This window comes from Oenanthe melanoleuca, chromosome 2 (assembly GCF_029582105.1).
Source record: "Oenanthe melanoleuca isolate GR-GAL-2019-014 chromosome 2, OMel1.0, whole genome shotgun sequence".
NCBI lineage: Eukaryota > Metazoa > Chordata > Aves > Passeriformes > Muscicapidae > Oenanthe > Oenanthe melanoleuca.
In genome coordinates, this window is record NC_079335.1 from 33,508,127 (window position 1) to 33,522,710 (window position 14,584).

General features: G+C 37.1%; 1 protein-coding gene across 2 annotated transcripts in view; it reads right to left on the minus strand.

Moving 5' to 3' along the window:
* Positions 1–14,584, minus strand: part of C2H8orf34 (chromosome 2 C8orf34 homolog) — a 148,145-nt gene that overhangs the window by 4,088 nt on the left and 129,473 nt on the right. Inside the window, exons 12-13 of one of the 2 annotated variants that reach the window (XM_056484324.1) lie at positions 10,651–11,075; positions 5,286–5,379 (exon numbers count right to left, since the gene is read on the minus strand). In XM_056484324.1, the coding sequence (XP_056340299.1) occupies positions 5,286–5,379; positions 10,651–11,075 (519 nt within the window). Of the gene's footprint in view, positions 1–5,285; positions 5,380–10,596; positions 11,076–14,584 lie in introns of both variants that reach the window. The other variant, XM_056484323.1, reaches the window with a different exon arrangement.

A 14,584-nucleotide genomic window follows, 5' to 3' on the forward strand; every position in this document is an offset into this window, starting at 1 on the left:
TTTGAGTGATGCCTCATAAGCACCTCACTCTCTAAAGAAACCACATCTAGCTTTGCCCTAAGCTCATATCCACTGAAAGAGACATTTGCAATACAGCTATGCTCCATCAGAGCAGAGCACAAATACAAACAGCTGAATTTGAATGACAGAAGTAGAATGTGTTTGTGTAAATGCCATAAAATTTGCAATCAACAGTTGCTGCTCTAACCCTGATTCTGTCATTCTTACTCATATTGAGTAAGCCTGGCTCTTGTAAAAGCAAACTTTCATAGCAAAAACATATTCCTGCAGTAGACTCCTCCTTACTCTTAACTCCGGCCAAGTAATTTTCCAAGTCTTAGGAACACTCACTTAATTAGGATGAATTGACACATTAATTTACTCAGTGTAAGGAATTTTACCCATGGACAAATACTGTATGGAATGGAATTTGACTAGAACACAATCTGAATTTCTCAAGTCTACAAAAAAAAACATTTTTCATTCTTTTGGGTTTTTTTCCCAGGAAGATGTGCACAAATGGGAAAAAGAAGGTTTTCCTCAGCACCTGTTGAAGTCACCAGTAGAGTGTCTTTGCAGTTTCAAGACCAGTGCAAGAATGAATAGAGTAGAAATTCCACTTCTTCCCCAAAACTATTTGATTTATCAGCAGTAGATCTTTCACTGTCAACCTTAGCACAGAGTTTGCAGATAAAGAGTGGCAAAACATTTAAATTTCCTACCCAGAGGGCAAGAGTTCAAGGCTTGCCCAACATCAACTGAGCTAGAAATGAGCATCTACTACTCCTTTTGGTAAGGTGGAATGAAGTGATATAGACACACAGCTTTGTGTGCCATTGACTACAGAAACTGGCATGCCTTAAGCAGATTAACACAAAGAAATGCTTTAACAAAGATGATCCTTTAGGTGCCTTCCAGTCCTTAATGTTCTGCGGGTATATTTAATATGGATTAACCAAGTAGCAAGCTTTTCAAGAGCCTATTTTATTCATCTATCATGTACATCTGCTAGGTGGACTGACTGGAGGTAGATCCTTTACATCCAAGGCTGTGTGACCTGGGGAAACCTGCTGTGTGGGTTACTTCTTGGGTTTGGTACCCAAGGAAGCAGACTCAGGTGTTTGGGCAGCAAATCTTTGCCAAGACTACATATGGTAGGTCGAATTACACCAAAAGCCTATCTTTGTCTCTTCAAGGTTTTTGGAAGCTAGTGATACTTCAGAAATTTCCAGTCTTCAGTCTTTGTAGGACTTGTTCTCAAGGGAAAATTCAAGCAGAAAATTTTGTCAGTCCCCTTAAAGAATGAATTTCTTCTCATAAAAGCTGGCTAAAAATGTTCTGGTGGCAGTAGATGCAGTTATTCTGTTCCTGTGCATCAATACCCCATAAAGAAGAAAATCAATTCTTGCCAGCTCAAATAACTTTCATCAAACTGAAGGATTATGTAAATGGTAAATATTTTCTCCAGATCCCTCCTTTTTCCAAGAATGATCTCTATGCATTCTCCAAAAACTCTTTGCAGAGAATCAGCACACAAGCAAACTACTGCAGATAATAATGGGGAACTGTCTCCAGAATGACAGAGGAAGAACACACGAGACTCTGTCTAGAGACATTTTTAGTGACTCTAAAAGACCACCACAGGTCCTTGATTTTGGATCATACTGCCTTGACAATTTTCATCTCTCATTGTGTAGAGAGTTTCAAAGGAAAACACATTCTGCAAGCAGAGAGATTTAGTTTCTAAATTATAATAGCTCCTAAAATGCATGTGTTAATTCCTATTTTTAATAACAAAATGTACATTACAAAAGCAAATGATTATACACTCTATCTCTCTGCACAAAAGGAAAAGGAAAAAATCAACAAAGCTTCTTAAAAAAATTTTTCTTTCCTTCTTCAAAATAACAAATCTTTTAAGCTAGAATAACTTAAACTCTTTTATATAAGTAGTTATTTGATTTAAAGTGTTGTCATAATTAGTATGAAGGTTTAAAAATTATTGACTGCCAGTTATCATTGAAACTTGCTGCTAAAGATACATTTTTAACATGCTATCAGAGAGCCTGGAGAATCTGAAATGTAAAGTCTGATTTACAAGAACTGAGAACCAAGATCTCATTTCCATAAGACAAGATATGTGCTGTTGTATCTGTTTTGCAAATGATGTTTATCAAGAGATGTTGAGATTCCAAAGTAACACAGTTCTGCTCAGTTATCACTTGTTTTGAAAAATAGCCTCTCTAAACTCTTGCATCTGAATACATTTGAAACTGTTTCCCCCTTATTCTTTCATTCCTCTTGTTTTAAAACTCTAAACAGGAGATATTGCTTTCAAAGAACTCAAGGTGACTCACACAGTTTCTCTTTTTGCACTTTTTGTTTTCCCACTACCAAAAACTAGCTTTACACCTGGCTGCTATTATCTCAAAGTAGTCAAAAAATGTGGTAAATATTATCCCCATGCAATTGATTAAAAGCTGAGTCAAAGAACAGGTGCTGCTATTGTAATGATTAATTTTGCAGCTCTCCTGTTCAAATTCACAAATTACGAACTCCTGAGCCTTCTCAAAACTAAATCACATGAAAAATATCCACACAGATTTATTACATTGGGGTGAAAAATGATATGTAATCTTGCCAGCTGCTCTTGCACCTACAAGCAGTGGCATCAGCAAGTGTGCCAAAGCCCTTGCTGACTCCACTTTACAACCTGAAATTGGCAGCTTCTCTTTGTCAGCAGTGGCAGCTCTCTGCACTTTCTTGACAATGTCACTAGAACAAAAACTCAGGACAGGGATGTTACCACCATTAGTTACTTCTAGTCAAATTTTGCACTATTATATTTCAGTTACAGGAAGTATTACTTTGATAAAACATTTTTGTTCCATCCCTTTAGTTACAGAGGTAGAAACAGTGATCTATTATAGAGGGTGCACCAGCTAACTACACTGCAGTCAACATGGGTTCAGAAAGGGAAAGTCCTGTTTAACTAATTTCATAGCTTTCTATGATAAGATCACCCACCCAGTGGATGAAGGAACTCAGTGGACGTGCTTCTTCTGGATTTGAGTAATGCTTCTGATACTGTGCCTCACAGCATCCTTCAGGACAACTTGTCCAGCTGTGGGATGAGTGGCTGCAGGCTGTGCTGGGTGAAGAATTGGCAGAGCTCATAGGGGGCACCTGGTCACCAATGGTGCTCCCCAGGGTCAATTCTAGGGCCAGTGCTGTTCAATACATTTACCAACAACCTGCAGGCAGGAGCTGAATCCATCATTAGCACATCTGCTGATGATCCCAAACTGGGAGGTGCTGCTGACTCTTTGGAGGGACAAGAGGCTTTGCAGAGGGATCTGCACAGACTGGAGCATTGGACAGTGATTAATGGCAAGAAGCTTAACAAGTCAAAATACCAGATTCTGCAGCTGGGATGGACTAATCAGGCACAAGTACAAACTGGGAAAGAAGTGGCTGGAGAGCCTCTCTGCAGAAAGGGATCTGGGGCTGCTGACTGGCAGCAGTCACAGCAAGAATCAGCAGTGTGTCCTGGAAGCCAACAGGGCAAACCCCATCCTGGGGGCCATCAAATACAGAACCACCAGCTGCTCAAGAAAGGTGATTATCCATCCCACTGTGTTCAGCACTGGTGCAGCCTCACCTGGAGCACTGTGTGCAGCTCTGGGCACCACAATTTAAGGATGTGAAGGTTCTTGAATGGGTCCAGATAAGGGCAACAAAGCTGGTGAAAGGGCTGGAAGAAATGACCTATGAGGAGCAGCTAAGGACTTTGAGCTTGTCTAGTTTGGAGAAAATTAAGCTGAGGACTGACTTCACTCTCCACAGCTTCCTGAGGAGGGCATGAGGAGAGAGAGGCACTGATCTCTTCTCCCTGGTATTCAGTGACAGCACACATGGCCCAAAGCTGTGCCAGGGGAGATTCAGACTAGACATCAGGAAGCATTCCTTTACTCAGAGGGTGAAAGACTGAACAGGCTTCTCTGGAAGATGGTCAATACCTCAAGTCTGTCACTGTTTAAGAGGCACTTTGACACTGACCTTAACAACATAATTTTATTTTTTAACTTACCGATTTGTTTTTTGGGCAGTGACAATGACCTACCAGGATTCTTGGAATATTACAGCACATGATTTTGGGTGCTCACAAGTCCTCACACTCACACAATTCAAGTAACAGTGGCTATAAGAAATCATGCTGTGAATCTGATATGTCCTGGAGCATCAGTCTCCCTGGTCACATAATTAGCACCAGTCTGTGTGTGCACAGCCAGTCCTACCAATGTTTGTGGGACTGTAAATTCATTACTGAAAATACTGAGGAAAAATTGCATGGACATAAAAGGCAGGTCCCAGAGTCTCTCCTGAGACACCTAAGGTGAGTTTTAGCTCAAAGACAACTGAAATTCTCTGGTAAAAGTCAAATTGGACTTACCGGCCTTGGACTAAAATCAGCTGGATGCACAGAATCTCATTATAATATTTCACTGATGTTCAAAAAGACCTGGCACATGCTCTTCAGAATCCCACTGTGTAAATTTAAATTTCAGTCAAACTCTAGGCTATGTATGTATTTGTGAAACTGAGGCCTGAGTAAAAAACAATTTTTTCAAGTGGCATAATTTAAAAAAAAATCTGTTTATCTGGCACATTTTTTATGAATCCTTTATCCCTTACAGAACTGTTCCCTTCTGTAAAGAAAATGTCTTTTTCATATGTTAACTCTTGATGTTTAAACCAGTATTGAGTTTTCTAAACATGCTGATTATATCATCTTTAGGATATTAAGGATTACTTGTATGGTTAAGAATTCTGTTATTAATACAGATGACTTTAAAAGAGTGTAAGCAAAATAGAGATAATAGGGTGACAGACCTAAGGAGGGAGGCTCTACTTTTCAGACCTGGAGTTTTTTTTGGGTTTGTTTTTTTTTTCTTTTGCTGGTGAATACAGATTTATTAAACAGATTATATATTTCAAGTCCATGGTATTTTCTGGAACAGCTACTTTATCACATCAGGACAAATTGTTTCACTTAGCTTAAGTAAAAAATGTTCTGTGGTAATTTTGTTATTGTTCAGTGACTATAGGAAAGTTTCTGCAAATCAATTCTATAAGGTTCAGCCCTCAGACAAATAAGTAATTGCTACTTGTGAGAAAATCTCCTGTGAGCAGGCATGACATCTCTACGGTACTTGAAGATATGTAAAATAGAAGTGAAGTTGAGGGGTTTTGACATATTATCTGGTCCTTACAAATATACTTACATTTGTCTTGGTCAGCTTCCACTCCTTCACTTTCTGTGTCACTTGGCAATATCCAAGGTTGATGAGCAAGCTGAAGCTGTTGTAAGAATTCATCCTGCCACAAACAGATCTATTTTAGATAAAATGACAGACAATTGTTCTGTATAAACGAAGACTGCAGCAATCACTAGCCTCAATTAACTAGAGAGGAGAAAGTCTTTAAAAACAAAAAAAACCCCAACTTGCTGTGAAATAAAACAAGAATGTAGAAGATGTGCAGGTTCCTCAGAAAATTATTTTTATCTATTCAGTAAAACAAAACAAAACAAACAAAAAAAAAACAAACCTACAAACAAACACACAATAAATACAAAAAATGAAACTCAAACCCACCAAAATTAAGAGGTCTATTTAGCTATCTCTCTACTATAAATACAGATATGTAAGACACATACTCATCTTAGGAATTCAGTGACAGGACAAAACTGCAGATATTAAATCTGACCCTGCAGTTTTTGGACTGCATAGATATTTCAAATGCTTAAGTGAGGCTTTGATTTGTCAAAATTTTCACTGTTTCTAGTCTAAAAAGAACAAGAACCTGAAACCTAATTTAGAACCTATGGCTTTGTTGCAGAAGGAGAAGGCTTAGAAAGGAAAAATGTTATGGAAACTCTTGTCTTCAATATACCATTAAAACATTCAAATATAACTGTTTTACATGGTTAAAAATCCATATGCAGCTGAATGTACACTTTTGAAAATGTATTAGAATTGCCTACTTTTTATATAATGTATATATGTATTTGTTTAAAAATATTTTTCCATGCAGACACACATATATCTATGTGAACAGGTATACACAAAGACATATAAAATACTTTGACACATTCCTTTGCAATATTCATGGGGAGAGATGAGACTGGAATGCAGAGTTTTATTTTCAAAAGCAGTTCAAACATGCAAGTTTAGTCTCTAAAAGAAAACTTTAACATTGGCCAGATATCATAAAATTACTGGCCAGATTTTTAAAAGTTCTTGAAAAAAAAAAAAAGGAGGGGTAATAACCCTGTTTTGTGTTACATCAGCTGAAACGAGAATCCATATATTTAAAGTTAAATTGTATTACAACATAAATTTTATTCTTATTATTTAAATACAAAATCCAGGCTTGTTTAAATCAGTTTTGGGAGACTGAAGGCTGCTCAATCAAGATCTAACTCGGTGGCAGTAAATGATTAATTCTGTTAGTAAAGTGTTAAGAACTCCACAAAGACTGCTGCCATGGCCCAGCAGCAAACTCAGGCAGGAGCCTCACTCGTGTTGCCATTTCCAGTGTGCTGGGCTTGAGAAGGTTGCTGACTACAGAACTGAACATGCTTTGGTTCATGGAACAGGATTCCTGACTCCCACACTGATCCCCACACTTTTCAATCTTCCAAAAACACAGAGCAAAGATCTGAGCCAGACAGTGGAACAGAATGAGAGTATCTGACCAAAAGAGTCCCCATCATAAGTTACGCTCCATATTCTCGGAAATAGGAGTAAAAATGTTGTTAATCAAGGCTATATTCAAATAAGATGAAGTTTCCTGCTTTTAACAATGACAGACTAATTAGGATTGCTGAATACCACTTTATCTGAATAAATGAAATTATTGTAAAATTTCATGCATTAAGAAAATGATATGGTAAACAGGGGAGTCAGCAATATTTTCCATCTCAACAGCTATTGACAAGTATCACAGAATTGTGTCACTTTAATGGAATCCATCCTAAAGAGATAAGCAGGGTTCAGCATTCCTTTGCCAATTTATACAAAGCACCAAAGGATTAGGAACATGCATAGAAGTATCTCTGCCAAAGGATTTGGAACTCTGATTTATTACCTTTATAGAGGTAATAAAACTATTTCTCTAGGTAGCATTTCTTTGCTATAATTCAATTCAGCCTTGAACAGAGCTGATAATAAAACACACCTGTTAGAACTTAGTAATATTATGTGTGCCAGAAGGCAGAAACTTGTCCACAAAATCTCAGATCATTGTAAGTCCTGAGCATTAAAAAACCCCAAAAAATTCTAACAGCTGATATGTTAAGTACTTGCCAAATTATTTAAGATTTGTGCTATAACAAAATTTAACCACCCATGCTGCAGCATGAACTTTACTAAAGCTTAAGAACTTTGAATTATATTTATTAGTAATATTTTTCTATTTAGACTTCTTATGTTACTCTGAAACACATTACAATCTAGGAAGCATACATAAGGCATTGAGAGATATGTTAAAATTCCCAACAAATAAACGAATCAATAAATAAATAAATACATAAATAAATGCATAAATACACAAATAAATAAATAAATAAATAAATAAATAAATAAATAAAGCTCCTTAGGGTAAAAACATGCCCCTGGTACTCAGTAATCATATTCTTTTCAACTGATTATTCCCATCAAATATATATCAACACTTTACTGATTAATTCCATTAACATCACCTAAAAGTAAGGAAGCAGAGTTATTTGCAAAATCTTATATCTTGTATCTTCTGTAGGATTGGCAATATAACCACAGTGTATTTACATCTAATAGAAATTCCCAGTTGAGATCATAAGGCTAATAAGAATAAAGGCAATTTCCCTTCTTTTATTTTAATGGTTTTATACAGGAAGAGGATACAAAACCTACAATGAAAGTTGCAAAATAAACTACAGTATCAGCCTTCAGTTTTATATGTTTGTGATCTGTAAAAGTACAAAGACAGACAGGACTCTTCTCCTACCCCAAACCACCTCTGCCTTTTGAAAATATATCTCCATGGTCAGAGACCAAGCTGTGACATAAGAAAATGAAATCATATGGCCACAAATAGAAAGAAATGTCTAAAATGGCAAGAAATGTCACAGAACAGACATATTTTCTGGGTATGTTCTGTCTAAATCCACTTCTCTAAGCGACCAGGAACTTAAGTGTGCAAAAGACAGCTTGAAAGAGCTCCCAAAGCTTCCAGTAGAACACACCAAAAACGAGGCTGGGAGTGGCAGGTTGGCCAGATCTCCACCAGCTACTTTCTGATATCCATGGGCTTTCACAACCTGGCAGAGGAAGGTCTTCAGCATGAATGTGTCATACCAGCAGCTTTCCCTTTGGAAGCAGAGCCAGTCCCCAGTGGAGTTTCCATTATGTCAAAGGTCACTTGTGCATGTCAGAAAGGATAAACAGGGTCTGAGCTGGGTCACTAGCAGTCAAGGTACTATTGTACCCAGTGAGCAAAGAGAAAGAAAAGAATTTGTCACTTCTAGAAGGGATTTTAACAGAGGATAAGATCCTGCATAGAATTGCTGAGGTTCAACATCAGCTTTAACAGTGGATTGCTGGCTGAATCTGGACATGCTACTCTAACTAGAAAATAGCATAATAATATTGCTTACTTCCTCAAATTCTTGAGACAAATATATACATATATTAGAAATGTAACAGGACACTTATTGTGAGAGCTATCAGCAAACAGAAGTAACAATACACAGCAAGTTAAATGGGACTCTTGCTTATTATTACTATAACTACAGAAAAGCATTTTTAATTGTCTGTCTTTTTACAGGAAAGATCAAAAGTAATGGGCAGACTAGGTATACCTCACTCATTACATACACATACTTTCAGGAGTATATGCAATAATTTTACTTGGCACCACATGACTAAGTATGAGTTAAGAACAAGACTGCTTAAAAAGAAGAAAAAGAGGGGTGAAGAATTTAGTTGGAGACAACAAAACCCTTCATTTCTTCTGAACATTTTTTAGTTAAAAATTAATTTTAATTCTCATGTTATGGTATGTGAGAAAATTCTAACACACAAACACATCCCATACTTCAAAAGAGGACACAAGGTGTTTTTTTGTAAAAGAAAGAAAAAAGTTTTAAATTGTTTGTTTCCATGGAAAATATCATTTGAAAATGTATCAACTGGCAGTGAAGACACTTTCAGGAGAACTGTAGCCACCTTCAGTCCTCATGTCTTTAATCTGGATATGCAATTCTAAGTGAAGAAACAGCTCAAGTGACGAGATTAGTGCACTGCCATTCAAACACCAAAATATTATTTCACCACCAAATTTAAGCAAAATTTCTTCCCCAAATTCTAAATAATCTGTGCCTCATTTCCTTTCCTTCACAATCAACAATGGACATTATATAATTAATAGCAAGATTATACTAAATATTTAATCTCTAATTTTCCTACAAGCAGCCCTAAGCAACACTATCATAAACAACATTTTAAATTTTCTTTAGAAGTCATGAGACCAATAACACATTGTGTCAAGTGTCACACCTAACAGATTATTAAAACAGATGACACTCCTCAGAAACAATCTAAAGGTATGATATTTTCAGTCTTGAAAAAAAGGTCTCCAGGCTTTGACAAATGGATTACAAAGAGATTGGTAATAATGGTGGGAACCAACATATTCCACCACTAAAAAATTAGCAGTCTAGACATATAGTTCCTTCTCAAGTCAGTATAGAAGGACTGGCATATCCTGAGAAAAGACTCACCTTTGTAAGGCATGTATAGAGATAGACAGCAGGGGTTTTCTTTCACAGGTGCTTTTATTTCCACTGCCCACACACTTAAGTTATCTTTAAGGCAGCTAAGGTTAGCAGAGGAGAATCCTACTCAGAATTTACAAGGTACTTTAATTTTTTGTTCTATTTTGTTTTAAACCAAGAAAAAGCCAATAATATATGACAGGAAATTTTTATGCTGGAAATCAGCCTAGTTACCATGCAATATAGCATTAGACAGTGATTCAACAATGTTGGACGTTTTCTCTTGCAATTCAGTTTGGTGTTTTGGAAAAACCTGTCCTTTCAGTGATGCTTATCTAATCATTCCAATTGCCCAAAAATATGAAATAAAAAGTAGATCAAGAAAATATCATCCACTGCCAGTCTGGCATAAAAAAAAAAAATACCATGGAACATAAAGATTAGATAAAGTTTTGTTTAATATTCCAGAGGTATGCACCTGTTAGAATCTGTAATGCTAATAAAACTGCTATGCATTGTACAGGCAAAGCCCTGCTGAACTCATGGTAAATTTGGGGGACACAAGTGTTTCAGTATGATTTCTGTAATAATACTGACATTCTCTAATGAGTACCTCTCAAAGCTGAGCAGTATTTCCTTGCTAATTTTCTCATCATTATATTTGAAGTTCTTTTCAGCACAGTAGGTTACATTAGGTATACTGACGTTACTTGAACATAAAATGCAATCAAGTATTCGCATTATTAAACACAGCAAAAACATTAAATTGAAAATCTTACTTCTGATAAACTGTTTCTCTGAGTAGTGACAGTTCCAACAACATCTCCACTCACTTGCACAGAAAGCCCTGAAGCAGCACTGAGGGTCCTCCCCATTTGGCTCTTAGATGACAAAGATCTGCTTCTCTGCATGCTAATACTGCTTTCCCTATTTCCTTGGTTGCTAGGGGTTAGAGGCCGTGACAACAAGCTATTTGGGGTCATAGGTCTGCTCCCTGGTGTTGATGGCCTGTGGGTTTGTGCACTGCTGCTTGTGACACTGGAGACCTGTGTTCTGCTGTTAGTGGGCAGCGGGGGTGATTTGTTTCCTTGGAGCTGAATGCTCTTCCCTGTCGCAGTTGGCACCTGAGGCCTTGGGGTTTGGCCCTGTGCAGCTTGAAGAGTGCCTTGATGGTCAGATGGAACTGCACTGGGATGCTGGACACCAGGGCTTCTTGAGAGCCTTGCTTCTTCCCACAGTGCGAGGTCCTTCTCAATGTCTGTGCACACACACACAAACAAATGGAAAAGAAAGAAACTCACTGTCTGTTGCTCTCTGGTTTCAAACTCTCAATGATTTTCTCCAATGTAACTGAAAACCTGAAGCAGTGCAGAGAAAATCTATTCATGCTTAAAATAAAATGAGAATTAACAGTGTAAATGTCTGACAAGCATTTCCTTAAAGTTTATTTACATTTGATTCACTGCAAATACAGCTATCCTGCTGAAATATTACCTTTTCATTGAATGTTGAATCAACCTATAAAAATTCCTTTTGTTTCATCAAAATTATGTCTCTGTGGCTTTTGAAATGTTACTGCAAAATCAAGATTAGTACCAAACCAAGATGGAGCAGTGATGTAAACTTGCCGTCCTCAGCTGCACTGAAGAGCAATCCAAAACTAGCTCAAGGCAAAACTTTTGCTTCTGGCCCAGCTGTCTACTGCCCAAGCAAAACTATGTGGGAAGTAACTATTGAAATCTGGCACATATGGATCTGTGATCCTGTCTGAACATGAATTTTGTGCTCAGGCCTGCCATCAGTGCCGGAGCAGGTGATGGGGTCACCAATTTCTAGTGTCCAAGGAGAAAAGGTGACAGCCATTGGATGGTCCAATCCCTACCTCACACACAGCCACAACAAGTAAGATCTGTTTTGAAAACACAACAGATTAATGACAGTGAATAAAAAGTGTCTGCTGAAATAATTTAAATAATATTAATGCTTCTAATGAATCCTAATCAGAATATACCCATCAAAGTCAGATGAGGGTAGCTGGAATTTAGGTTAGCACTGATGACACACTGAAAGTCCTTGCAAGTACAAATGTAGATCTTAAGAAATGGTTTAATTAAGTTTATTTGATCTTACATTACTGTTAACAAATTTTTCCTTTCCCTGCCATGTACTCTACTGTACTTGATTTTCATAGATAGCAATAGTAATGCCATTTCATTTCCCATGAACATGCACAAGTCACAGTCCCAGAAGCTGTAAATTAGCAAGACTCTACTGATTTAAACACCTATTAAGTCAACTTGTCTAAAATAAGCATTTATTTTTTTTATTTTGATAACAATTATTTCAGGTTCTAAAAGTCCTAAAAGAAACTGCATATTGAAAGATGAGATTTTCTTTCACTTGCAGTTACCAATATGTATAAAACGAATGTTGTATCTTAAATTATTAGATGTGCTGCCTTTAACATCAACATGTTTTATGAGATCTTGAAAACAGGAAAATAAGCCATGCCAATTTTATGTTACTACTCTAATCAACATATTGTACACAATTCAAATGCTATTACTAGAAAAGCCAGTAAAACTGAAATAGTTGTGAAAGCCTCAGATAAAAGTATCTCTCAACTTTTTAAAGATTAAATATTTTGCTCTTAGCAAATTTAAAAGCATAGTCAGTATTTCTAGCACATAATTAAAAATATTTCTAATTTACCCCTTAAAATTAATTATTTCCATTTTGAAATTATTACATCTTGAACTACTCTTCCACTGTGCTTTCACTTCAGAACTTCATAGAATCAGAGAATGGTTTTGGCTGGAAGAAACCATAAAGGTCACCTGGTTCTAAACCCCCTGATTATGGGCAGGAATGCCTTCCATTATATCATGCTGCTCAGAGCCCTGTCCCACCTGGCCTTGAGCACTGTTAGGGACAGGACATCAACAGCTCCTCTGGGCAACTTGTTCCAGTGCCTCACCACCCACAGGGTCAAGAATTTCTTCACAGCATCTAAATCTCTCCTCTTTCAGTTTAAAACCTTTATTCCTTGTCCTATCACTACACACCAGTGTAAAAAGTGCCTCTCCAGCTCTCTTGCAGGCCCCCTTAGGTACTGGAAGGCCACAATTAGCTCTCCTTGTAGCCTTCACTTCTCCAGGCCAAAGAACCCCAAATCTCTCAGGCTGTGAGAGATGTTCCAGCCCTCTGAGCCGCTCAAACAGCTCCACGTCCTTCTTAAGTTGGGGGCTCCAGAGCTGAGTGCAGCACTCACTCTCCTGAGTGTGGAGTAGTGAATCACAGAAACACAGAATCTTCTGAATTGGAAGGGAGCCACAAGGATCATCAAGTCAACCCTTCAGTTTGGCCCATAAGGGATCAAACCCATGAGCTTGGCATTATTAGCACCAGACTCTGGCCAACTGAGCTGATCTTAGAGGGGGAAGAAGCAGCTCCCTTAAACTGCTGCCTGCTCCTCTGGTGCAAATTGTGTAAGATGCCTGGCAAAAAATCAGAGGTCGATAAATGACACTGTGGACTACTTGATTTAGATCAAATCAAGAATATGGTCTTGCTAAGATCCAGCTTAGTCTATTTCTTTGCAAAATTGCAAGTTGCAGATGTGCAACTTGCCTGTAGTGAATTCAGTATGCTAAGAAATAGTATGAATATTGAATGATTTAATAAAAGTTAAATAAACATTATAAGCTGGCTCATATTTCCTTAATTTCATATAGCAAACAAGCCTACAGATAAACCAATTATTATAATCATTTCTCTACACATAATAACCATGTTTCCATAGCATAATTATTCAGTTTTATTTACACATCTTCTGTTTGATTTTGCTTTAATATAAGCTTTTCAACCAGAAAGAAAAATAAATCCCACACTCCCAGCTTTGCAGTATTATCTGATCATACCATATTAAATAATACAATTGAATTATGACTTAGGATTTTTTTTAAAATCCTTGTTGATGTAATTTAAGGGAAAATAAAATAACAGAGCAACACAAAGGGATTTTGCTTAAAAAAAAATCCAGAATAAGGGTATCATTCACATGCACTTACAAACTGTTTATTTTTTAACAGGTCCTCTTGCGATAAAATATTTTCCAGAAGTATACAAAGACCACAAAATCAGAACAACTAACCAAACTGGCAAGATACTGAAATAAACTACCAAAAAAAAAAAAAAAAAAAAAGCCAAATGCAGAGAAGGAAAAGAAAACTGCTCCAGTATCTGATTTTGTAAAACTGCTGCTTTTGAATATCAAGGTACTGAGGCAGTTGCTGGTATTTGGTTTTAGCTCCTAATTTAGGCACAGACATCAAATTATGCCTTATGTTAGGAGTGATTTTTATCCAGCACGTAGTCCATAAGGGAAGGCCAGGCCCCTTAAGAAGGTGTATCTGAGACAGGGAGCCATATTTCATCGTTATACAGATAATCCAAGTCATAGCTCAGGCATCTAAATTACTGCCTAGATGGGCAGCCATTTTATAGAATTAATAGGCTCCATTGCTAAGAACTGAAACAAGAGACTTGCTGATATCACAGACACTTCAACTTCTGCAATTGTATAAGATAAATGAGGCTAAGCAAAAACACAGCATTATTATCTGAGGCACTCTGAACTGATTATTCACAGAAATTATGTTATTCTTGTTTTTGAGGGGAGTAATTCTCTCAAGCACCTCTGGTGTTACAATAGGACATGAACTATTAGGAATACAATAGTCCAATGTCTAATAATTGGGCTGTTTC